Source organism: Oncorhynchus kisutch, linkage group LG23 (genome assembly GCF_002021735.2).
Source record: "Oncorhynchus kisutch isolate 150728-3 linkage group LG23, Okis_V2, whole genome shotgun sequence".
Lineage (NCBI taxonomy): Eukaryota > Metazoa > Chordata > Actinopteri > Salmoniformes > Salmonidae > Oncorhynchus > Oncorhynchus kisutch.
In genome coordinates, this window is record NC_034196.2 from 27,667,898 (window position 1) to 27,692,431 (window position 24,534).

General features: G+C 46.3%; 1 protein-coding gene across 1 annotated transcript; it reads left to right on the forward strand.

Moving 5' to 3' along the window:
• The first annotated feature begins 1,505 nt into the window (after positions 1 to 1,505).
• Positions 1,506 to 3,318, forward strand: LOC116356531 (extensin-like). The gene is made up of 2 exons (XM_031802247.1): positions 1,506 to 1,623; positions 2,789 to 3,318. Exons 1-2 carry the CDS (start codon positions 1,506 to 1,508, stop codon positions 3,316 to 3,318), a joined length of 648 nt encoding a protein of 215 aa, XP_031658107.1.
• The last annotated feature ends 21,216 nt before the right edge of the window (positions 3,319 to 24,534 follow it).

Below are 24,534 nucleotides of genomic sequence, written 5' to 3' on the forward strand. Positions count from 1 at the left end.
GGCCATCAAGGAAAACGCTATGTCTGGCACAAACCCAACACCTCTCATCACCCCAAGAACACCATCCCCACAGTGAAGCATGGTGGTGGCTGCATCATGTTGTGGGGATGTTTTTCATCGGCAGGGACTGGGAAACTGGTCAGAATTGAAGGAATGATGGATGGCGCTAGATACAGGGAAATAAATACAGGGAAATACAGGGAGATTTGAGACAGGGGCGGAGGTTCACCTTCCAGCAGGACAATGACCATAAGCATACTGCTAAAGCAACACTTGAGTGGTTTAAGGGGAAACCTTTAAATGTCTTGTAATGGCCTAGTCAAAGCCCAGACCTCAATCCAATTGAGAATCTGTGGTGTGACTTAAAGATTGCTGTACACCAGCAGGAACCCATCCAACTTGACGGAACTGGAGGAGTTTTGCTTTGAAGAATGGGCAAAAATTCCAGTGGCTAGATGTGCCAAGCTTAGAGAGACATATCTCAAGAGACTTGCAGCTGTAATTGCTGCAAAGGGTGGCTCTACAACGTATTGACTTCGGGGGGGTGAATAGTCATGCATGTTCAAGTTTTCAGTTTCTTTGTCTTATTTCTTGTTTGGTTCACAAGAAAAAATATTTTGCATCTTCAAAGTGGTAGGCATGTTGTGTAAATCAAATGATACAAACCCCCTAAAAATCTATTTTAATTCCAGGTTGTAAGGCATCAAAATAGGAACAATTTCAATGGGGTGAATACTTTCGCAAGGCAATGTACAAACTTTAGAAGCCTTTTTTAACCTTGAATACACTACAAGTTAGCATTTTCTGCTGTGCAGGATATTTCTCAACACCAAAAGAGTGATCCAATTAAGAACCTACATCTGTATGTCTCCTGTTGGCTGTAGGCTGTAGAACTTCAATATGGTGAAATATGAAAATTGGTCTTGTTAATGTCTGGACTGGTACTAAGCTATGAGGTAAGTAGTGAAATGGGAAAATGTAAAAAATGTAAATCTATTTGTAAGATTATTCTTTTCAGCCCAACATCTAAGTAAACATTTTTTTTAACAATGTATATATTTAGTGTAATATTAATGCTGTAATAATTTCCAGAGCAATAATAAATTATATGTAATGCATATTAGTTCCTACTGTGAGGAGAGAGAGCGAGAGAAGTTGGGAACAATAGAAAGCAAGACATGAAGAGATAGAACATAAGCAAGAAAGAGTGAGAGAGAAAGACAGAGAAATTGAGCTAGAAAGAGAGAGAGAGAGATTCTACAACCACCTAAAAGGAAGCGATTCCTAAACAAAGCCATCACCTACAGAGAGATGAACCTGGAGAAGAGTTCCCTAAGCAAGCTGGTCCTGGGGCTCTGAAAAACACTTTATCCATTTCACTTGCTTTGGCAATGTAAACACGTTTCCCATGCCAATAAAGCCCCTTGAATTGAATTGAGATAGATACAAAGAGAGAGAGAGAGAGAGAGAGAGACCGAGAGAGAGAGAGACAAAGACAGGCTCCCATGCCTCAGCTGGCTCGAGAGGCTCCCAAGCCTCAGTTGGCTCGAACAGTTTTCCACGCCGTGCCTCAGGCGGCTCGTCAGGCTCCCATGCCTTGGCCGGCCCGTCAAGATCGCCCAGGTAGGACGCCAGGTGGCGCCCCTAGAGGGGGGGTACTGTGACGCCCGCTCCCAATCTCTGTTCACAAAACACACACACATTCACAAAACACACATACACACATTCACAAAACACACATACACACACGTTCACAAAACACACAAACACACACGTTTACAAAACACACAAACACACACGTTCACAAAACACATAGAGACACATAAAGAGAACTGCTTATCACCAGGTATCATATGTATATAAATTATATTATGGACGTTTGTCATGTAATTCAAATCCTGATTTTGACACATTCCTATTAGGGCCGAGGAAAATTGCATAATCTACAGATAACAGATCTTTGCCCTTTTGACGGAGAGTGATGAAGACAGAGGTGAACGAATAAAAGATTAACGGAGACGATGAAAGAGGAGAGTAGAGTTACAGGTTTAATGAGTTTTACCTCTCTTTAACCGGTTCTTTACCTCCTTCAACCATCGTTACCGCCAGTGTGTATTTATTATCTTTTTATTATGTTTCTAGTTTTCTCTCTGTATTGTTGGGAAGGGCCCATCATTTCACTATTAGTTTACACCTGCTGTTTTCAAAGCGTGTGACAAATAATAAATAATTTAATTTATGATTTTACCTTCCAAGTACTCCTCTCCCTGACCTCTGAACCCTGGCTGAACTCCTAGTATGTCCTGGGGCTGAGCTTTACTTCACGCCCGGTGTCCTGGGTCTAGCCCAACAAACACTCCCTCTCCCCAGCCCTGACCTGACCCCAGCACGGTGTGTGTGTGTGTTGACAGCCCTGACCCTCAGCCCTCACCTCTTCAACTCCCCAACACCCTGGTGGGGGAGATAAAACATGCAGGGTCAAAACTATCACACCTGGCTCTCAGGAGAGAGAAAGAGTAAAAGAGAGAGAGAGATTAAGGAGCGAGAGTGGTGTGTGTGGTGTTTGTGCATGTGAGTGAGTGTGTGTGTGTGTGTGTGTGTGTGTGTGTGTGTGTGTGCCATACCTCCACTCTGAATGACTGAACAGTGACTCTTTGACTACCAGTCTGACTCCAGTCATACCTACTGTTGTCCCAGTGTCCCCATTCAGCTAATATTTGATTTGAGCTAATTTAGGGCCTTCCCACATCACCACAGTCCCTCAGAACCCCAACCCTCAACTTCACAGCCCCTCAGACCCCCAACACTCAGACCCAAAGCCCTCAGACCCCCAAACCTCAACCTCACAACCCCTCAGACTCCCAACCCCCACCCTCAGTCCCAAAGCCCCTCAGACCCCCAACCCTCAACCTCACAGCCCCTCAGACCCCCAACCCTCAGCACCAAAACCCCTCAGACCCCCAACCCTCACCCCCAAAGCCCCTCAGACCCCCAACCCCACAGCCCCTCAGACCCCCAACCCTCAGCACCAAAAGTCCTCAGACCCCCAAACCTCAACCTCAGTCCCAGAGCCCCTCAGACACCCAACCCTCAACCCCACAGCCCATCAGACCCCCAGCCCTCATCCGTCAGCACCAAAACCCCTCACACCACCAACCCTCATTCCTCAGCACCACAACCCCTCAGACCCTCAGCATGACAGCACTACAGCCCCTCAGAACCCCAACCCTCATCCCTCAGCATCACAGCCCCTCAGACCCCAACCCTCAACCATCAGTACCACAGCCCCACCGCCACACTGCCATGGCTACCTTCTGAACTCTACAGGAATACAGCACACACACATATGGGAGTACTCACATATATTTCCATCCGGCGATATGATTATGTTAAAACCTGTCTTTTGTGCATCTGTGCTCTGGCAACCACCAATGCCACCCAATTCTCATATCCCCAGCACCACAATCCCAGAGCGGCCACATTCCAACAGGAACGCAAGACACTCCACACACCACCTACACACCTCGCTCTCAAACAGGATTAACCCTCCCTCTGCCAAGCTGCCACATCCTCTGTCGGGCCTTGATGGGCTTAATGTGGGAATCCATTACCACACTGATGCCCTTTTATGTGGACACACACATGCACGTGATGCATACGATGCACACACACACATATACACACAGAAACACACACACACACACGCAAGCACGCACACACATACACAACCTACAATAAAATATACATACTTTACTATACTTCTTTAATCATATTTGAATGTGGAAAGATGGGATGTAAGACACAGTATGCTCCTGTGTTCATGTGTCAGTGTAGTGGTTTGAATGGACTATTACTCTTTAAATATTTTTCATACACAATCTTCACAGATAAGCTTTACATACAATCTGCTGTTGTGGCACAATTTTAACCCTCTCTCTCTCTCTCTCTCTCTCTCTCTCTCGCTCTCTCTCAGCAGCCACAGGCCACACGCCTGAAAAGAGGTGAAGAAAATAAGTAAGATGTCATCTTTAATGTCAAATGCCAAAAGTGATCTTTGGTTATTCTCTCCTTTCATCCCTTCTCTTTCCTAATCAGTGGAGTAACATTAGACCTGTCGCTGCAAGCAACGTTCTGTCAGTGTGAGTTTACTGAGCCGACTGAAATGGAGTATCCCCTGGTCACGACAGAGAGAGGATGGAGGGAGAGGAGGGAGTAAGATAGAGAAAGAATGTCGGAGTCTGTCTCATTCCTAAAGAGTACGAGAGAGTATGAGAGAGTGTGGCATAAGATTGTAAAATAAACAGGTTGGCCCTCTCCCCAAACCCTCCGCAACACGTTTGAAGAATTACCCTAATTTCTGCTAGCTGGACACCCCAGGCCTTTCACTCTGACTGTGTTTGGCACATCCACCCCCACACACTCCCTTTCTGTCTAAATGGTATCACTGTGCAATTCTAAGCACTTTCTACTTTTGTTGGTTCCTTTTCTTCTCTTTTCTCTCTTTTTTTCTCTCTCCATGTCTTTCTCCCTCTCTCGCTATCCCTCTTTCTCCTCCTTGTCTCGCTTTCCTTCTGTCCCTCCATCTCTCTCTGTTTTTTCTTCCATCTCTTTTCGACTGGTGGCTAGGCAGCTGGTTCCAGGCCCAACTCTCTCCATCGGTGACGGGACTTTTGACGACGAAGGCATCCATGGGCTCTCTCCTCACTCCCCTGTGCCAAATACCATAACTCCTCCTTCTTTACCCTGCTCACTTGTATAATTTCACTATTTTTCAATGTCAGGACCGACCCTTTATAATAATTTTTATTGAATTTCCTGATGGACCCAACCGCAGGGATCATTTCTTCCATCCCTCTTTTCTTCCTTCACTGTATTCTCTCCCTCACACGTTTTAACTCTCTCCCTTACTTTAGCATTTTTCTCTCCTTTTCTTTCTGTCTTTACATCTATCTATTGTACAGACACCCATCCCCTCCATTGTCCTTGATTTGAATCTTTCTTTATTGTGCCAGTATATCTCTTTCTCTACTTCACCGACATTCTTGGTCAAGACTGGGAGAGACAGCAGGTCATCTGTAGAGGCACTTTCTGAACCCCAAGGTCTCTTTTAACTGAAGTAATACACATCAATATACAATATGTCAAGATCACCGTCCAATCATATTCGAAATAGTAGGTTGTAATACTACTAGTAGACTTTAATACTATAATGTCCTGCTCTGATGTTTATTTTTAATGGTCCTTGCCACTGATGTGGCCATCTGTCTTGTAGATGTAACGGCGTTCTTTGTTTGTTGAAAGAGAGGACCGAAATGCAGCGTGGTGGTTAATCATGATCTTTAATGAGGAAATGGTGACGATACATGAAATAACTAATAAATACAAAAACAACAAACGGAACGTGAAACTATTACAGCCTATCTGGTGAACACTACACAGAGACAGGAACAATCACCCACGAAATACAAAGCGAACTCAGGCTACCTAAATACGGTTCCCAATCAGAGGCAACGAGAAGCACCTGACTGCTGATTGAGAACCGCCTCAGGCAGCCAAGCCTATACAACACCCCTAATCAGCCGCGATCCCAAATACTACAAACCCCAATACGAAACACAACACACAAACCCATGTCACACCCTGGCCTGAACAAATAATTAAAGAAAACACAAAATACTAAGACCAAGGCGTGACAGAACCCCCCCCCCCCCCCAAGGTGCGGACTCCCGGACGCACCTCAAAACCATAGGGAGGGTCCGGGTGGGCGTCTGTCCATGGTGGCGGCTCCGGCTCGGGACGTGGACCCCACTCCATAAATGTCATAGTTCCTCCCCTTCGCGTCCTGGGATAATCCACCCTCGCCGCCGACCATGGCCTAATAGTCCTCACCCAGAACCCCACAGAACTGAGGAGCAGCTCGTGACTGAGGGGCATCTCGGGACTGAGGGACAGCTCGGGACTGAGGGACAGCTCGGGACTGAGGGGCAGCTCGGGACTGAGGGGCAGCTCCGGACTGAGGCAGCTCGGGACTGAGGGGCAGCCCGGAACTGAGGGGCAGCCCGGAACTGAGGGGAAGCCCAGTACTGAGAGAAAGCCCAGTACTGAGATGAAGCCCAGTACTGAGATGAAGCTCAGGTAGGTAGTAGGCTCCAGTAGATCCTGGCTGGCTGGCGGATCTGGAAGATTCAGGTTGACTAGCAGATCTGGAAGATTCTGGTTGACTAGCAGATCTGGAAGATTCTGGTTGACTGGTGGATCTAGCTGCTCTATGCAGACTGACAGCTCTGACTGCTCCATGCAGGCTGACAGCTCCTTGCAGACTGGCAGCTCTTTGCAGACTGACAGCTCTGACTGCTCCATGCAGGCTGACAGCTCCTTGCAGACTGACAGCTCCTTGCAGACTGACCGCTCCTTGCAGACTGACAGCTCCCTGCAGACTGACAGCTCCTTGCAGACTGACAGCTCTGACTGCTCCATGCAGGCTGACAGCTCCTTGCAGACTGACAGCTCCTTGCAGACTGACAGCTCCTTGCAGACTGGCAGCTCCTTGCAGACTGGCAGCTCCTTGCAGACTGGCAGCTCCTTGCAGACTGACAGCTCCTTGCAGACTGGCAGCTCCTTGCAGACTGGCAGCTCCTTGCAGACTGGCAGCTCCTTGCAGACTGACAGCTCTGGCTGCTTCATGCAGACTGACAGCTCTGACTGCTCCATGCAGGCTGACAGCTCCTTGCAGACTGGCAGCTCCTTGCAGACTGACAGCTCTGACTGCTCCATGCAGGCTGACAGCTCCTTGCAGACTGACAGCTCCTTGCAGACTGTCAGCTCCTTGCAGACTGTCAGCTCCTTGCAGACTGGCAGCTCTGGCTGCTTCATGCAGACTGACAGCTCTGACTGCTCCATGCAGGCTGACAGCACCTTGCAGACTGGCAGCTCCTTGCAGACTGGCAGCTCCTTGCAGACTGACAGCTCCCTGCAGACTGGCAGCTCCTTGCAGACTGACAGCACCCTGCAGACTGGCAGCTCAGGCTGCTTCAAACAGGCAGGAGGCTCCGGCAGCGCAGGAGAGGAGGAAAACGCTGGCTGCGCTGAACAGGCGGGAGACTCCGACAGCGCAGGAGGGAAGGAAGGCTCTGGCTGTGCTGAACAGGCGGGAGACTCCGACAGAGCAGGAGAGACGAGGCGCACTGTAGGCCTGATGCGTGGTGCGGGCACTGGTGATACTGGAGCGAGGACACGCACAGGAAGCCTGGTGCGGGGAGCTGCTACCGGAGGACTGGTGTGTGGAGGTGGCTCTGGATAGACCGGACCGTGCAGGCGCACTGGAGCTCTTGAGCACCGAGCCTGCCCAAGCTTACCTGGCTCGATGCCCACTCTAGCCCGGCCAATACGAAGGGCTGGTATGAACCGTACCGGGCTATGCACCCACACTGGAAATAACCGTGCGCTCCATAGCATAACACGGTGTCTGCCCGGTCTCTCTAGCCCACCGGAAAGCACAGGGAGTTTGCGCAGGTCTCCTACCTGGCATAGCCATACTCCCTGTAAGCCCCCCCCCAATAATTTTTTGGGGTTGCTTCTCGGGCTTCCTTGCCAACCGTGTTCCCTCGTATCGCCGGCTCCTATCTCCTGCTGCCTCTGCTTCCTCCTTGGGGCGGCGATATTCACCAGGCTGAGCCCAGGGTCCTCTTCCATCTAATATCATCTCCCAAGACCAGAAGTCCTTATATCGCTGCTCCTCATGATTAACAGGGAGAGTTGGCTCAGGTCTGACTCCTGACTCTGCCACTCTCTCCCTGAGCCCCCCCCCAATACATTTTTTGGGGTGACTTTCGGGTTTCGCTCTGCGCCGCCGTGTTTTCCTTTTCGACTCCATTCACCTATAGCCTTCTTCGCACTGCTCAAGCGAATCCCATGCGGGCTCCTGCACTCTCTCTGGGTCGGCCGCCCACCTGTCGATTTCTTCCCACGTCGTATACTCCATGCCATTGCTGTCCATAACGTCCTCCTTTCGCTTTTCCTGCCTGTTACCACGCCGCTCGGTCCGTATGTGGTGGGTGATTCTGTAACGGCGTTCTTCGTTTGTAGAAAGAGAGTCGGACCGAAATGCAGCGTGGTGGTTACTCATGTTCTTTAATGAATGAAAAGTGACGATACATGAAATAACTTAATAAATACAAAAACAACAAACGGAACGTGAAACTATTACAGCCTATCTGGTGAACACTACACAGAGACAGGAACAATCACCCACGAAATACAAAGCGAACTCAGGCTACCTAAATACGGTTCCCAATCAGAGGCAACGAGAAGCACCTGACTGCTGATTGAGAACCGCCTCAGGCAGCCAAGCCTATACAACACCCCTAATCAGCCGCGATCCCAAATACTACAAACCCCAATACGAAACACAACACACAAACCCATGTCACACCCTGGCCTGAACAAATAATTAAAGAAAACACAAAATACTAAGACCAAGGCGTGACAGTAGATGTAAAAGCAGTACTTCTTAACCACTTGTTTTTGCTATCCCTCCTCTGCTGTCATAACTCATCTATAGAATCGTCTCCTTGTCACTTTTACAGCATTAAAACATCTCAGAGTTGACTAAATGGAATGAGAAAGTGGAATCAAAAACCCCTTCACTTCTCCCTGAGCCTCTCAGAGTTCACAGGAGTTAATGTGTTTTGGCAGTAGCAGATGCCTCGCTCTCTCTCTCTCCTCTCAGATGTGTGTGAAAGAAAAGAATGTCACCCAAGTCTAATCAAATCACTGGCATTATAACGTACGTCAAGCATTCACTTCCAATATCAACCTCTCTGCTGTGATGGTTTCTATGTTTCGCTCTCTCTTTCTCGTTCTAGCTTTCCTATGCCTCTCTCTATCCCCCCCTCTCTCTTTCGCTCTCTCTCTCTTGATCAGACAGTTTTCTTGTGACAAAATGTAGATAACATCTCGTGGAGTGGGTGTAGGGGAGGGAATGTTCTTTAATAACAGGTTGTGGATCATATGGTTGAAGTGAGTGTCTGCTGATGTCTGTGTGTGGGTGTGTCAGCACTGGCCCTCTTGTGACCTCTTAATTACACATCACATGTCTGATCTTATTGGTGTCTGCTGTCTGAACCCTGTCATGTGCTCTCTTTGCCAATCTGTCACACTTAATCTGGTCGGAAAGGAAACAGTAAAAGGAGAGAGGCCTCCAGTGCTCCAGGAACGCTTGGGGTTGGAAGAAGAAAAAATAAAGAGAGACAAGAGAGACAGAAGAAACAAAGGGAAAAGAAAAGCTGGAGAAAATCACAACGGCGTTCCATTTCAGCGCCGTGAACGGCGTCAATGATTTGCTGAGGGGGATGAAGGGAGTAGAGAGAAAGGAGGGCGTGAGATGAGAGAACAATAAGCCTGTTGTTCTTTAATCGGTGGTGAATCATCTGTCTCCCCCTCTGTCAGGTGTTGCTGAGAAGAGAGAGAAATAAAGAGAGAGAGAGAGAAAGAGAGAGATTGAAAGATCAAGCTGTGTGGCTCATAATATCACACACTAACCAGCTAGCACATTCTGAGAACCATATGTTTGTTACAGCTTGGTGAGAGCATGGTAGTCCTATAGTTATTTTGCATCCAACCTTCCCACAATGTTCTGGGAATGGTGCAGGATAGTTGCTTGGCTTTGGAACATTTAAGGAACATTTAAGGAAAGTGAAAAGAACACTTTATTTTCTTGGTAATTCATTACTTTAAAAAAAAAGTTTCCTAAAATTTGAACATGATTACATTTATTTTAAATGTTGTAATGGCTTGGAACATTCTTCAACTGGACATTGGGAATGTTCTCAAATAGTTCAGAGAAACAACGTTCTTCTGTGGGAATTTCAGTACCTCAGCATAACGCTTCCTACTGGTTTGCTCAAGGTTGTATTTACAGTCATGTTATAAAATTGTTCCCAAAACAGTTAAGAAACAATGTTCTTCTGTAGGAATTTCAGTACCTCAGCATAACGTTATATACAGGTTTCCTCATGGTTTTATTCAAAGTCATGTTATTCAATTGTTATGGGAAAGTTCATTCTTCTTCTGTGGGAATTTCAGTACTTCAGCATAACATTTCCTGCAGGTTTCCTCATGGTTCAATTTAAAGTAATGTTCTTAAATTGTTCAGAGAACGTTAAGAAAACTTTCCATACAAAAACACAAGAAAACTTTAAATTTTTGAGAACATTCTACGAATATTATTTAAGAACATATGTGAAGGGTGTAGATTGCCTCTGCATTGTGTTTTTATTGCCTTACATAATGAACAAATGATCAGGGTTGGTGGGGATCTTTTATTCTCTGATTATGCCAGGAAAAACTTCCATAAACAAATGCTGTTCTGCCCTTATACGCCAAACTCCTCTCTTCCACAAGGGTATAGTAGACAGGGCCAATAATAAGAACGTTTTTTCGCATAACAGTGTAATGCAAATGAAATGTACTAGCCAACTTTTTCAATGACAGCCAGGCGTTTTGTACAGTGACATGATATGCACTTGCAAACAGCTAACAGTCAGTAAAATATCGTCAAAATATGTTAACAAAAACAAAAAAAATGTAAAACCTTTTTTTAACTAGGCAAGTCAGTTAAGAACCAATTCTTATTTTTAATGACTGCCTAGGAACAGTGGGTTAACTGCCTTGTTCAGAGGCAGAAAGACAGATTTTTACCTTGTCAGCTCGGGGATTTGATCTTGCAACCTTTCAGTTACTAGTCCAACACTCTAACCACTAGGCTACCTGCCGCCTCAAAGTGGCATTACCTGATAATGACAGGAAAAACGTCCATAAACAAATGCTGTGCTGCCATTATATGCCAAACGCCTCTGCAAAGTACAAATTAATAATGAAAGGGGACATGAATAGCCATGCTAGCCCAATGATGACTTGTAGCCTACAGTAGAAAGTACAGTAGCTAGCTAGCATGTACAGCATTCACAAATCAACAGATAAAGTTAATAAATGACAAATATATGAATATCCCATTAAAATGGTGGGAGACCATTATAATACACTGTCAGTGACCATATAAACTCATTATAAATGTTATAACATGTAGGATTGATTATGATTTTCATGTGAACATTTTTCAGTAACCTACCTCTTCCACATGAGTACAGTAAACAGTGAAGAGGTAAGGGGGGGGGGGGCAAGGGATGTTTATGAGGGATGAGAAGGAAGTGTGCTAACATTACAAAGGGCATTACTGTACAATGTAATGTACAGTAATATCAGGCACGGAACAATTCCGACTTTGTGTAATTCTACAAATGAAATTCAACACTTGTCCCCTGACCTCTTTGGTACTGGGGGTTTGTAGAGCCCCCTCCACCTAAAAGGCACCATACTCTCCGCCCCACATACCCCCTGCCACTGATGTACCTTCACTCCTGTTAGGCTTCTAATGTTCCTAACCATAACGCAGAGGTTGTAGAGGGCTTTACCTCCCTTGCCAGTGTTAAAAGACCCCCCCCCAGACCCCCTTGCCAGTCTCCAGTCACCTGCAGTGGCGGAAACATTGGTGGCCCCTCTCCATTTGACCGCTCAAACATCCCCCTTACCGGCTCAGACAGTGCCTCCTGGAACTCCTCCAGGAATCTCTCCAGCAGCCTAAGAGACGTTAACCCTTCCGGGGTTTTCCACCCCTCCTCTCCCAGCAGTCTCAGGTCACCCAGCCTTTGTAAACCCCCTGACATCAGTTGCCTCTGCAGGGTGGCCAACTGAACCGATCTCAAAGGGATGGCTGGGCTGTGGAAGATAGGCTCCTCCCACACCCACAGCCCAGGCTCCACACCCCCTTCTCATATGGGCCTTAGCAACTGCCAGGCCCTCAGCATTGCAGAGTAAAAATCTGAGAGACCTGTTGTACTCAGCCTCTCCAGGTTCATGAGGAACAGGTGCCGGTCCAACCCTAATCCGCCAGCTCTCCTCAGCAGTGCACATGCTGGTTCCCTCCAGCCAACATCAGCATGGTACAGCAGTCTCGGCACCACCTTTAGCCTGAAAGCAGCCATCCTGCTCTCCAGTTCCACCCGGCCCTGTCATCCTTCGTGAACGGTCATGTACAACACTGCTGCCTTCAGCCAGTGATGGCCCGACCAGAAGAAGTCCACCAGCTTGCGTTGCAGGTCTGCGAGCAGACCGGCGGGGGGATTGAGGACAGCCAGTTTATGCCACAGGGAAGATGCCACCAGGTTGTTAATTATCAGCACCCTCCCTCTATATGACACTTGGGACAGGAGCCACCTCCACTGCCTGTGACAGCCCCTCCCAATTCTTCCTTACCCACTTCTCCGAGCCCAGGTACACCCCCAACACTTTAAGCCCTTCACAACGCCACTGCAAACCACCTGGAAGCAGAGGAGGAGCCCTATCCCCCCATGCCCCACATAACAGAGCTTTGCTCTTGCCCCAGTTTACCTTAGCTGACCTTAGCTGATGAAGTACACCTTCAGACTGGTCTCCAGTGCCTGCATATCCTGATCATCCCTGACCATCACAGAAACATCATCTGCATATGCTGACACTGCTATGCCTGTCACCACATCCATTCCTGTCCAGCACACTCCCTGCAGTCTCCTGCGTAGCAGTCCTAAAAAAAGGCTCAATGGCAAGTGTGTATAACTGCCCAGATAGAGGGCATCCTTGTCTAATGCCCCACCTCACCCAGATTGGCCTACTGAGCCCCCCTCCCACCTTGACCATACATGACGCCCCAGCATACAACATCTTCAGACAGGTCAAAAAAAATCCAGAACCCAAACATCACATTAAACAGATACTCATGGTCCACTCTATCAAAAGCCTTCTCTTGATCTAAAGAGACCAGTCCCAAGTTCACATTAGAACCTCTCGACAAGTCCCTAATTAAGAACAAGTTGTCCGTGATTGAGCGTCCCGGTACACAATATGTTTGGTCCTTATGTACTATAAAGTCCAAATGGGACTTCAGTCTGTTAGAGAGGACTTTGGCAAATATCTTGTAGTCTGCACAGAGTAATGCCACAGGCCTCCAGTTCTTAAGTTCACACAAGTCCCCTTTTTTGGGCAGGAGAGTCAGAGCCGCCCGACGGCAGCTCATCGGCAACTCTCCTACCACGACGCATTCACGCAACACGCAAAAGAAGTCCTGTCCAATTATTCCCCAGAATTTTTTATAAAACTCCACTGGGAGTCCATCGACTTACCGGTACATGACCGGGGGACATCTGGGTTACGGCCTCTGCCAGTTCATGGGACAACAGAGGAATGTCCATTTCATCCCTCTGTGCCAGAGAGAGCTTAGGGAGTCCTGCGAACAAGACTTGAGCACACATAGGACCACACACTTCTGCCCTATACAATTCAGTATAAAACTCCACAGTCCGCTCCCGCATCTCACCCACCACAGAGGTCACCCGCCCATCAGACAGCCGCATCTCCCCCACCACAGAGGTCACCCTCCCATCAGACAGCCGCATCTCACCCACCACAGAGGTCACCCGCCCATCAGACAGCCGCATTTCCCCTACCACAGAGGTCACCCACCCATCAGACAGCCGTAGACAATGTATACCCTTGGCTTCACCGATCTGTCTTTCCAAACCAAAGAAGAAGGAGCTGAGAGCGTCCATCTCCTTGAGCATGGAGAGCCTAGCTCTTACAAGTGCTCCCTTTGCTTTAACCTGGAGAAAACTGCCCAGGTCCCTATGTAATTCGGCTAAATTAGCCTGGAGGCCTACAATGCCTTGCCCCACCATCTCTACCTCTATCTCACTAACACAACACTCTAGTTCCCCCAATACTCCCCTAGTCTCTGAGGATGAGAGAGCTGTGTACTGTTGACAGAAAATACGAATTTGTACTTCCCCCACATCCCACCATTGACTCAGAGACTCATACTCCTCTCTTCGCTGCCCCCACCTTACCCAAAATGTCTGGAAACCTGAGCAAAAAGTGTCATATTGTAAGAGCTTCACATTGAACTTCCAATAAGATGCCTGCCAGGGCCCTGGTGAAATAGACAGCCGAGCCATGGTTATGTGAGGATCCGAAAACACCACCGGGAGAATGGTAGCGCCCAGCAGCCTATTGCTCCGATTCCTAGACATGTAAAACCGATCAAGTCGGGCTGCACTCAGCCTAGCCCCAAAAACCTTCACCCATGTATACTGTCTTGTGTTTGGATGTTTAGTTCTCCAAACATCCACTAGGTTGAACTGATTAATGATGTCCCTTAACACTCCCACTGACACTGAATGAGGCTCTTCCCCATTTCTGTCTTTTGTAAAATCCATTGTACAGTTCCAGTCCCCTCCGACCACCAGCGTCTCCTCAGGCGCTACCTGTGACCACGAGCAGAACCTCCTCCACCTTAACTCCATTCTCAGGAACACACATGAATCCATGCCGTATCGACAGCATCTCCTCCGCACTAGGCTGAGAAGCCTTCGCGCACACCACACCTTCAAAACCCCAGGAAAGTTACTCTGTCCTCTTCCACCCTAACTTTGAAAAAACTGTGGATACCGCTAAAACAAATATTGCATTAACCCTCCACCATAGAAAATAGCATGTAAAGAAAAGAATCAAGAAAGTTAGTTAGGAAAGAGCCCTCCACACCCCCCACACTGCGATAGAGAGAGAGATTGTTTATTGTTTATTTCACTTTTGTATATTATCTACCTCACTTGCTTCGGCAATGTTAACACATGTTTCCAATGCCAATAAAGCCCCTTGAATTGAATTGAAGAGAGAGAGAGAGAGAAAGAGAGAGAGAGAGAGAGAGAGAGAGAGAGAGAGAGAGAGAGAGAGAGAGAGAGAGAGAGAGAGAGAGAGAGCAGTTAAGGACTCAGGTCCCCCGTCAGTCTGTTTGTCTATCTGCCTGTGTTATTGAGTGCTCTGGCAGCTCACATTAGAACATTCACGTTGTTGACAGGCTCAGGAACAGTAGAGACAGAACAGTGGAAGTGACTGAGAACAGTAGAAGAGACAGAACAGTGGAAGTGACTGAGAACAGTAGAAGAGACAGAACAGTGGAAGTGACTGAGAACAGTAGAAGAGACAGAACAGTGGAAGTGACTGAGAACAGTGGAAGAGACAGAACAGTGGAAGTGACTGACAACAGTAGAAGAGACAGAACAGTGGAAGTGACTGAGAACAGTGGAAGAGACAGAACAGTGGAAGTGACTGAGAACAGTAGAAGAGACAGAACAGTGGAAGTGACTGAGAACAGTGGAAGAGACAGAACAGTGGAAGTGACTGACAACAGTAGAAGAGTCAGAACATTGGAAGTGATTGAGAACAGTGGAAGTGACTGAGAACAGTAGAAGAGACAGAACAGTGGAAGTGACTGAGAACAGTGGAAGAGACAGAACAGTGGAAGTGACTGAGAACAGTAGAAGAGACAGAACAGTGGAAGTGACTGAGAACAGTGGAAGAGACAGAACAGTGGAAGTGACTGAGAACAGTAGAAGAGAAAGAACAGTGGAAGTGACTGAGAACAGTGGAAGAGACAGAACAGTGGAAGTGAATGAGAACAGTAGAAGAGACAGAACAGTGGAAGTGACTGAGAACAGTAGAAAAGACAGAACAGTGGAAGTGAATGAGAACAGTAGAAGAGACAGAACAGTGGACGTGAATGAGAATAGTAGAAGAAACAGAACAGTGGAAGTGACTGAGAACAGTGGAAGAGACAGAACAGTGGAAGAGACAGAACAGTGGAAGTGACTGAGAACAGTAGAAGAGTCAGAACAGTGGAAGTGACTGAGAACAGTAGAAGAGACAGAACAGTGGAAGAGACTGAGAACAGTGGAAGAGACAGAACAGTGGAAGAGACTGAGAACAGTGGAAGAGACTGAGAACAGTGGAAGTGACTGTGAACAGTGGAAGAGACAGAACAGTGGAAGTGATTGAGAACAGTGGAAGTGACTGAGAACAGTGGAAGTGACTGAGAACAGTGGAAGTGACTGAGAACAGTGGAAGTGACTGAGAACAGTGGAAGAGACTGAGAACAGTGGAAGAGACTGAGAACAGTGGAAGTGACTGAGAACAGTGGAAGAGACTGAGAACAGTGGAAGTGACTGAGAACAGCGGAAGTAACTGAGAACAGTGGAAGTGACTGAGAACAGTGGAAGTGACTGAGAACAGTGGAAGTGACTGAGAACAGTGGAAGAGACAGAACAGTGGAAGTGACTGAGAACAGTGGAAGAGAAAGAACAGTGGAAGTGACTGAGAACAGTGGAAGAGACAGAACAGTGGAAGAGACAGAACAGTGGAAGTGAATGAGAACAGTAGAAGAGACAGAACAGTGGAAGTGACTGAGAACAGTAGAAAAGACAGAACAGTGGAAGTGAATGAGAACAGTAGAAGAGACAGAACAGTGGACGTGAATGAGAATAGTAGAAGAAACAGAACAGTGGAAGTGACTGAGAACAGTGGAAGAGACAGAACAGTGGAAGAGACAGAACAGTGGAAGTGACTGAGAACAGTAGAAGAGTCAGAACAGTGGAAGTGACTGAGAACAGTAGAAGAGACAGAACAGTGGAAGAGACTGAGAACAGTGGAAGAGACAGAACAGTGGAAGAGACTGAGAACAGTGGAAGAGACTGAGAACAGTGGAAGTGACTGTGAACAGTGGAAGAGACAGAACAGTGGAAGTGATTGAGAACAGTGGAAGTGACTGAGAACAGTGGAAGTGACTGAGAACAGTGGAAGTGACTGAGAACAGTGGAAGTGACTGAGAACAGTGGAAGAGACTGAGAACAGTGGAAGAGACTGAGAACAGTGGAAGTGACTGAGAACAGTGGAAGAGACTGAGAACAGTGGAAGTGACTGAGAACAGCGGAAGTAACTGAGAACAGTGGAAGTGACTGAGAACAGTGGAAGTGACTGAGAACAGTGGAAGTGACTGAGAACAGTGGAAGAGACTGAGAACAGTGGAAGAGACTGAGAACAGTGGAAGTGACTGAGAACAGTGGAAGTGACTGAGAACAGTGGAAGTGACTGAGAACAGTGGAAGAGACTGAGAACAGTGGAAGAGACTGAGAACAGTGGAAGTGACTGAGAACAGTGGAAGAGACTGAGAACAGTGGAAGTGACTGAGAACAGTGGAAGAGACTGAGAACAGTGGAAGTGACTGAGAACAGTGGAAGTGACTGAGAACAGTGGAAGTGACTGGAAGTGACTGGGAACAGTGGAAGTGACTGAGAACAGTGGAAGTGACTGAGAACAGTGGAAGTGACTGAGAACAGTGGAAGTGACAGAACAGTGGAAGAGACTGAGAACAGTGGAAGTGACTGAGAACAGTGGAAGAGACTGAGAACAGTGGAAGTGACTGAGAACAGTGGAAGTGACTGAGAACAGTGGAAGAGACTGAGAACATGGGTGTGGTGTAGTATGTTCCCCTACATACTGTATGTGCCAGGATGTACTGTACCTGGATCTACTATGTACTGTATATAGAGGCCTTTTATAGCCTGATGTCACTTGAAAGAACAACGTTGCCTTGACTGATTGGTTGGTTGTACAGTAAGTGTATGTACAGTACAGTAGAATAATGTCTCCCCTCCCCTGGTCCGTGGATGTCCACAACTCAGCCTCATGTTGCCGAGGAGCAACTTCAAACAGGAGCGAGCGGAGGGGGAGGAGAGTAGGAGGGGAGGAGAGTAGGAGGGGAGGAGATGAAAAGAAGGGGAGAGGAGGGGGAAAAGGGAAGAGGGTAGGAGAATGGGGGGAGGAAGAGGTAGGAGGGAGTAAGAGAGGAAGGGGTAGGTGGAGAGGTAGGGCGATAGAAAAAGCAGTTAGGAGGAGAGGAGAGGGACACACATATCGACACATGAGCTCCTGAGTGGTGCAGCGGTCTAAGGCACTGCATCTCAGTGCTAGAGGTGTCACTACAGACCCTGGTTCAATCCCAGGCTGTATCAGAACCGGCCGTGATTAGGAGTCCAATAGGGCGGCGCACAATTGGCCCAGCGTCGTCCGGGTAGGCTGTCATTGTAAATAAGAATTTGTTCTTAACTGACTTGCCTAAATAAAGATTACCTTAAAAAAAGTTGTATCATAGCCTGGTTCCCCTACTGTTACCACATGCTGGAACATCCCCATGCTGACAACCCTTCAGAAAAACACTGCTCTGATCCTACCAGCAGGACCCACTGCAGCAGCCCACTGACAGGCAGGCAGCCGGACCAGCAGCCCACTGACAGGCAGGCAGCCGGACCAGCAGCCCACTGACAGGCAGGCAGCCGGACCAGCAGCCCACTGACAGGCAGGCAGCCCGGACAAGCAGCCCACTGACAGGCAGGCAGCCCGGACCAGCAGCCCACTGACAGGCAGGCAGCCCGGACAAGCAGCCCACTGACAGGCAGGCAGCCCGGACCAGCAGCCCACTGACAGGCAGGCAGCAGGACCAGCAGCCCATTGACCTCCATTGTATGGTCCTTCTCTGCTTTGGTTAAAGTGCTGCCTGGTTAGTGGGGAGCAATGGGGCAGAGAGTGGGAGAGGAGGTGGGTAGGAGAAGTGGAATCTTTAGGGATTCCTCTCTCTCGGTCCGCTTTATTCCTTTCTTTAGAACATTTGATCTAAAAAACATTGTTCTCTCTCTATTTCTCTCCATCTCATGCTGTTTAGTGGTCGTCTGAGCACTGAAGTGAAGACTTTCCTGAAAGACAAAAGTTTCAAAAGATTTTGAGGTAAATATTTGCTGTTAATCTCAGTTGAGACAGATAAAACTCTCACCAAAACAGAAAAGTAAATGAAGTCAACATTGTAATCTTGAACTTAAAAGTGTGAGTGTGTGTGTGTGTGTGTGTGTGTGTGTGTGTGTGTGTGTGTGTGTGTGTGTGTGTGTGCGCAGTGAAGGAGGGGAGTTTATCATTGGTTCTATAAATAGTGGTTGGTTGGGAAGTCCAGGCTTTTTGCTCCATTTCTCCCTAGTGAATGAAAGGTGTGACTTCACACACGTTTCTCCCTCTCATCCCCTCCACTTCAAAGAGCCCTCACAGATGTGCTTTCCCCTGCTTACAATACCTCCTTTCAACCTACTGGCAGGTTCTCTTCTCTACTTTATTTTCATCTGTTAAACCCCCTCCCATCTTCTCCTCCCCCCAGTTACCCCCTGCCTCTCGTATCTTTTGTAAAGGCTGCGTCGAGTCATTGCCCTAGGGGAGGATTGAAAGAGATATCGACATAGATAGATAGAAGGAGAGAAAGACAGAGAGAAGCTCCAACTTCTAAAGAGCTTCATGCTGCCTCCCCTCCCCTGTCTCTTTCAGAAAACCACACTTGATCATCTACTGTATGTGCTACTGTCCCTAGATCAACCCCAGGTGAAGACGACAGACAACCAGGGAAAAACCACACTGAGTTCATTTCAGTAGACACAGAAGTAATCCTGGCAGACCTTCTTGAGCCAGACAGTTGACAAGGCTAGAGTGACAGAATGACACAGACTTACACTCTCCGTAGATTTGGACATAAACCTCCTCCTAGTCGCCTCAGGCCTACTCAGTAAATCAGGGTATTATGGGTGTAGACTGAAGAATTTGACCTGGAGACAATACTGTGACACGCACACGTGCACGCACACACACACAATCGCCCCTACGTACGCACGCACACCCGCACACACAAACACACACACACTCATCAAACTATCTGTTGTACTAGTCCGTCCTGTCAGACTTGATGAAAGCATGATGGACAGACTGGGAAGAGGAAAAGAAGGAGTAGAAGATTAGCGATGAAAATTAAGTGACATGAAAATTGCATAGTATCTCCTTAGAGGAAGCATTGGGAAGACAAAACAATAGTTATGCATTACCCCTTTACCCCTCATACCTGTCATAGCCTTTGTGTGTGTGTGTGTTTGCGTGTGTATGTGTGTCTGTGTGCGTGTGTGCATGTATGTGTGCAAGTATGAGCGTGTTGGTATGTGTCTATTCTACCAACCGAGTCATTTCCTGAAACCTGCAGCCGACTTGGGGCCATTCATCCCCTGATGCTCCCGTTTCTCTCCCACCCTGGTAGTCACAACTAGTTAATACTCTGTGTTCTCCACAGAGCTGTCAGAACCAAAAGAAAAGGCAGTGAAGGAATTAAATAACGGAAAACAAAATCCTCTCTCTCACACATACACTGCACCCCTCCCTCCCTCCCTCCCTCCCTCCCTCCCTCCCTCCCTCCCTCCCTCCCTCCCTCCCTCCCTCCCTCCCTCCCTCCCTCCCTCCCTCCCTCCCTCCCTCCCTCCCTCCCTCCTATCATCATCTCTCTTCCTGCCAAAATCACTTCCACCAAAACCATTTTTGATACGACATCACAGAGGCCCGCAAAGTGGAGATAATCCTTGACATTTTTATCAGTCACCCCCCTTTTATTTAGTCTGATCTGCATGGCGTCGCACAGCGCTGCGCTGGCCTGTCTTGTTTGCTGATAAAATCTGCCAGCCAACGCAAGCCTTGGCAGATCACACATCAAAAAGGGCCCGCTCACCCCCTCGGGGCAATGAGGTGTCAAAATAATATTCCACTGTGTGCTCTGGGTGGCAGCCTCATTTAAAAACTTAATTTGATGGTTTCAAGGCCTCAACAGACGTAAGAAGACAAGAACTGTTCAGTATGTCTGGAATGATTGGATTTCATAAAAGCAGGCCCACATTGAGAAATATATACTGTATAGGTCTGAACCTGTTCCATGTGTGTGTGTGTCAGTACATACCCCACAGCTCACATCAGTGATGAGTAACTTACATTAGATAGATAGATAGATAGATAGATAGATAGATAGATAGATAGATAGATAGATAGATAGATAGATAGATAGATAGATAGATAGATAGATAGATAGATAGATAGATAGATAGATAGATAGATAGATAGATAGATAGATAGATAGATAGATAGATAGATAGATAGATAGATAGATAGATAGATAGATAGATAGATAGATAGAGAGATAGAGAGATAGAGAGATAGAGAGATAGAGAGATAGAGAGATAGAGAGATAGAGAGATAGATAGATAGATAGATAGATAGATAGATAGATAGATAGATAGATAGATAGATAGATAGATAGATAGATAGATGTACTATACTGTACATCTATTTGACCAGCGTTAGATCCACTGGGATCACCTCATGTTAAGAGGTCTTTTTAACACGTTTTTAACTTGGCATTTTAGAGGCTCTAAACAACAATGAGGGAAACTACACTGATATTATCATACATGTTCAATGTTAATATCAGTCCTGCCATCCAACTCTTTAAAAGCTCTTTGAATGAACTCTCTGACAACGCTCCACACATAGAGAAAGAGGGATGGAGGGAGCGTTTGATTTTCTCCTCTTCTCCCCTTTTGCGAAGCGTGTGGATTTGTGAAGAACGATGTGATTTATGTCTGGAAACTTTGATCTTATAAAAAGGTCTGAAGATTTACACAACAATAATTCTCCCTGGACCCAGCTTATACGGATGATGTGTCAAGTGGCAAGACGCCAGAACACATTTTAATAGACTGAAAACAAGGGAGGTGAGGGATGGGATGGAGGGGGAGAGAGGCAGAGTAAGGGAGAGAGACAGAGAGAGACAGAGAGAGAGAATTGTCAAACTAACAAACCAAAACAAAGGCAAAGTCTTCTCAGTAAGACAAAGGTTCCCAAAAAGGTCCAGTACAAACTCCATCTAGACACCGTTGCCCTAGAGCACACAACAAAAACTATACATACCTCGGCTTAAACATCAGCGCCACAGGTAACTTCCACAAAGCTGTGAACGATCTGAGAGACAAGGCAAGAAGGGTCTTCTATGTCATCAAAAGGAACATAAGTATTAAAAAAATGGAACAAACAACAAAATTAAGACTCTGCATTCAGAATTCTGTAAAAATATCCTCTCTGTACAACGTAAAACACCAAATAATGCATGCAGAGCAGAATTAGGCCGATACCCGCTAATTATCAAAATCCAGAAAAGAGATGTTAAATTCTACAACCACCTAAAAGGAAGTGATTGCCAAACCTACCATAACAAAGCCATCACCTACAGATAGATGAATCTGGAGAAGAGGTCCCTAAGCAAGCTTGTTCTAGGTTCTGTTCACAAACACAAACAGACCCCACAGAGCCCCAGGACAACAACACAATTAGACTTAACCAAATCATGAGATAATAAAAAGATAATTTCTTGACACATTGGAAATAATTTACAAAAAAACAGAGCAAACTAGAATGTTATTTGGCCCTAAACAGCGAGCACACCGTGGCAGAAAACCTGGCCACTGTGACTGACCCAAAATGAAGGAAAGCTTTGAGCAGAGCCTTGCTATTGAGAAAGGCAGCCGTAGGCTCTCAAGAGAAGACAGGCTATGTGCACACTGCCCACAAAATGAGGCTGAAACTGAGCTGCACTTCCTAACCTCCTAACCTCCTGCCAAATGTATGACCATATTAGAGACACATATTTCCCTCAGATTACACTGACCGACAAAGAATTTGAAAACAAATCCAATCTATTGGGTGAAAATACCAGTGTGCAATCACAGCAGCAAGATTGCCATAAGAAAAGGGCAACCAGTGAAGAACAAACACCATTGTAAATACAACCCATATTTATGTTTGTTTGTTTTCCCTTTTCGACTTTAACTATTTGCACATCATGGACATAATATGACATTTGAAATGTCTTTATTATTTTTTAGCTTTTGTGAGTGTAATGATTACTGTTCATTTTTTATTGTTTATTTCACTTTTGTTTATTATCTATTTCACTTGCTTTGGCAATGTAAACATGTTTCCCATGCTAATAAAGCCTCTTAAATTTTTATTTTTATTAAAATTTTAATTGAGAGAGAGGGGGGGGGGGAAGAGAGAGAGACATTTCAGCAGCAGGTAAGAGGGAGAGAAAGTCATACGAACATATGAACTGGGTGTACATACAGCTTGCAGAATGTATAAAGAAAATGTGAAGTGGCTCAGTTGGTTGACAGGAGAGTGATGGGGAAAAAACGTATTTAAATGTTGCGTTACAGATCATAACACCATAAATGTGATTTGTTGAGGAGGTAGCTAGCGGAGTGTCCTGGAATGAGGTTGCATACCTCGCATGCTGTTCCTGTCTCGCTATGTGTCTGTTGTTCAACCGAACGGTTAAAAAAAACACACTCAGCACAGCCATAGTTTCCATCATTCCCTGTCAGTCATAAATAAAAGCATCTGTAGCTTAAAGTCATAGAAACACAGAATGTACTGGATCATTTCGATATCTTAATTGATAGGATGATTCATGAAGCCTGATTTATCTGCACATACACAATAACAGCAGCCAACAAATTACAGTTTAATTCCCTATAAAACACAAACAATTTGCACTTTATCTAAAGATAGCAAGACGCACATATTGGTCTACAGATGTTTCCCCTACCCCAACAGGGACTGACTGCCTGTCCGGCTGGAATTCTCTCCTTCTGTTTCAGTGGAAAGTACGTCCCTAGCCAGGCCATGGTTTGGGTTTTAATAGCAGTAAGCACAAACATGATACATTTACAGCCACAAGATAGACTTTCTGAATAGACACTTAACTTTTGCCAGAGCTATAATTTTTCTCTCTACCCCCTCTCTCTTGCTCTCTCTCGCTCTCTCTCACTCTCTCTCCTTCTCTCTTTCTCTCTCCCCCCTCTCGATCTCTATCTCTCTCTCTCCTTCCCTTTATTTTCTCTCTCTTGCTTCTTCCATCTTTCTCCCTACCCTCTCTCTCCTCCCCTTCCTCCCTCTCTCTGCTGAGGCAGCTGGCAGTGTTCAGAGCAGGGTCTGACATGGTACTTTGAAATAGCAATCACTGGGTTTATAGTGCAGGGAGGACTCATAAATGTGTCGAGGGGAGAAATATATAATGCTATATTTCCCTTTTTTCTATTTAAAGACCTTGAGTTATGGCCTCAGAAATGTGTAACCATAAAAAACGATATGATGTATGCTCAGTTTGTTCTCAAAGCCATTCACACACACACACACAGACACACACACATACACACACACACATGCACAAGAACACATACACGCACACACTCACACACACACAAACACACACACACACACTGTGCATGTCAGTTCCCATGCCATTGGTAACTTCTGACTCCCCAGCCCAGTAACCTCTTGGCAGCAGCTACAGAGGAGAGATTTGCTCTTTCAACTACATAATAACAACTCTAACCTTTCTACCAGATGTGGTCGGAGAGAGTTTCCATGCACTTGTTATGAGTTATCATTTCTCCTGCCAATAAGACGAGTTATGAAGACTTACCAGGTAAATAAATTAGTTATAAAGTTATCAATATGAAGGGTTATTAAGACTTAAGAAGCAAAGAAATTAGTTATCAATCCTTCTGCCAATATGATGAGTTATGGAAACTTACCAGGCAAAAGAGATCAGTGAGGAAACCTTACAAAAGGATGAGAAAAATAATGGGAAAGAAAGTGAGAGGGGAGAAATAGAGAGAGAGAGAGAGAGAGAGAGAGAGAGAGAGAGAGAGA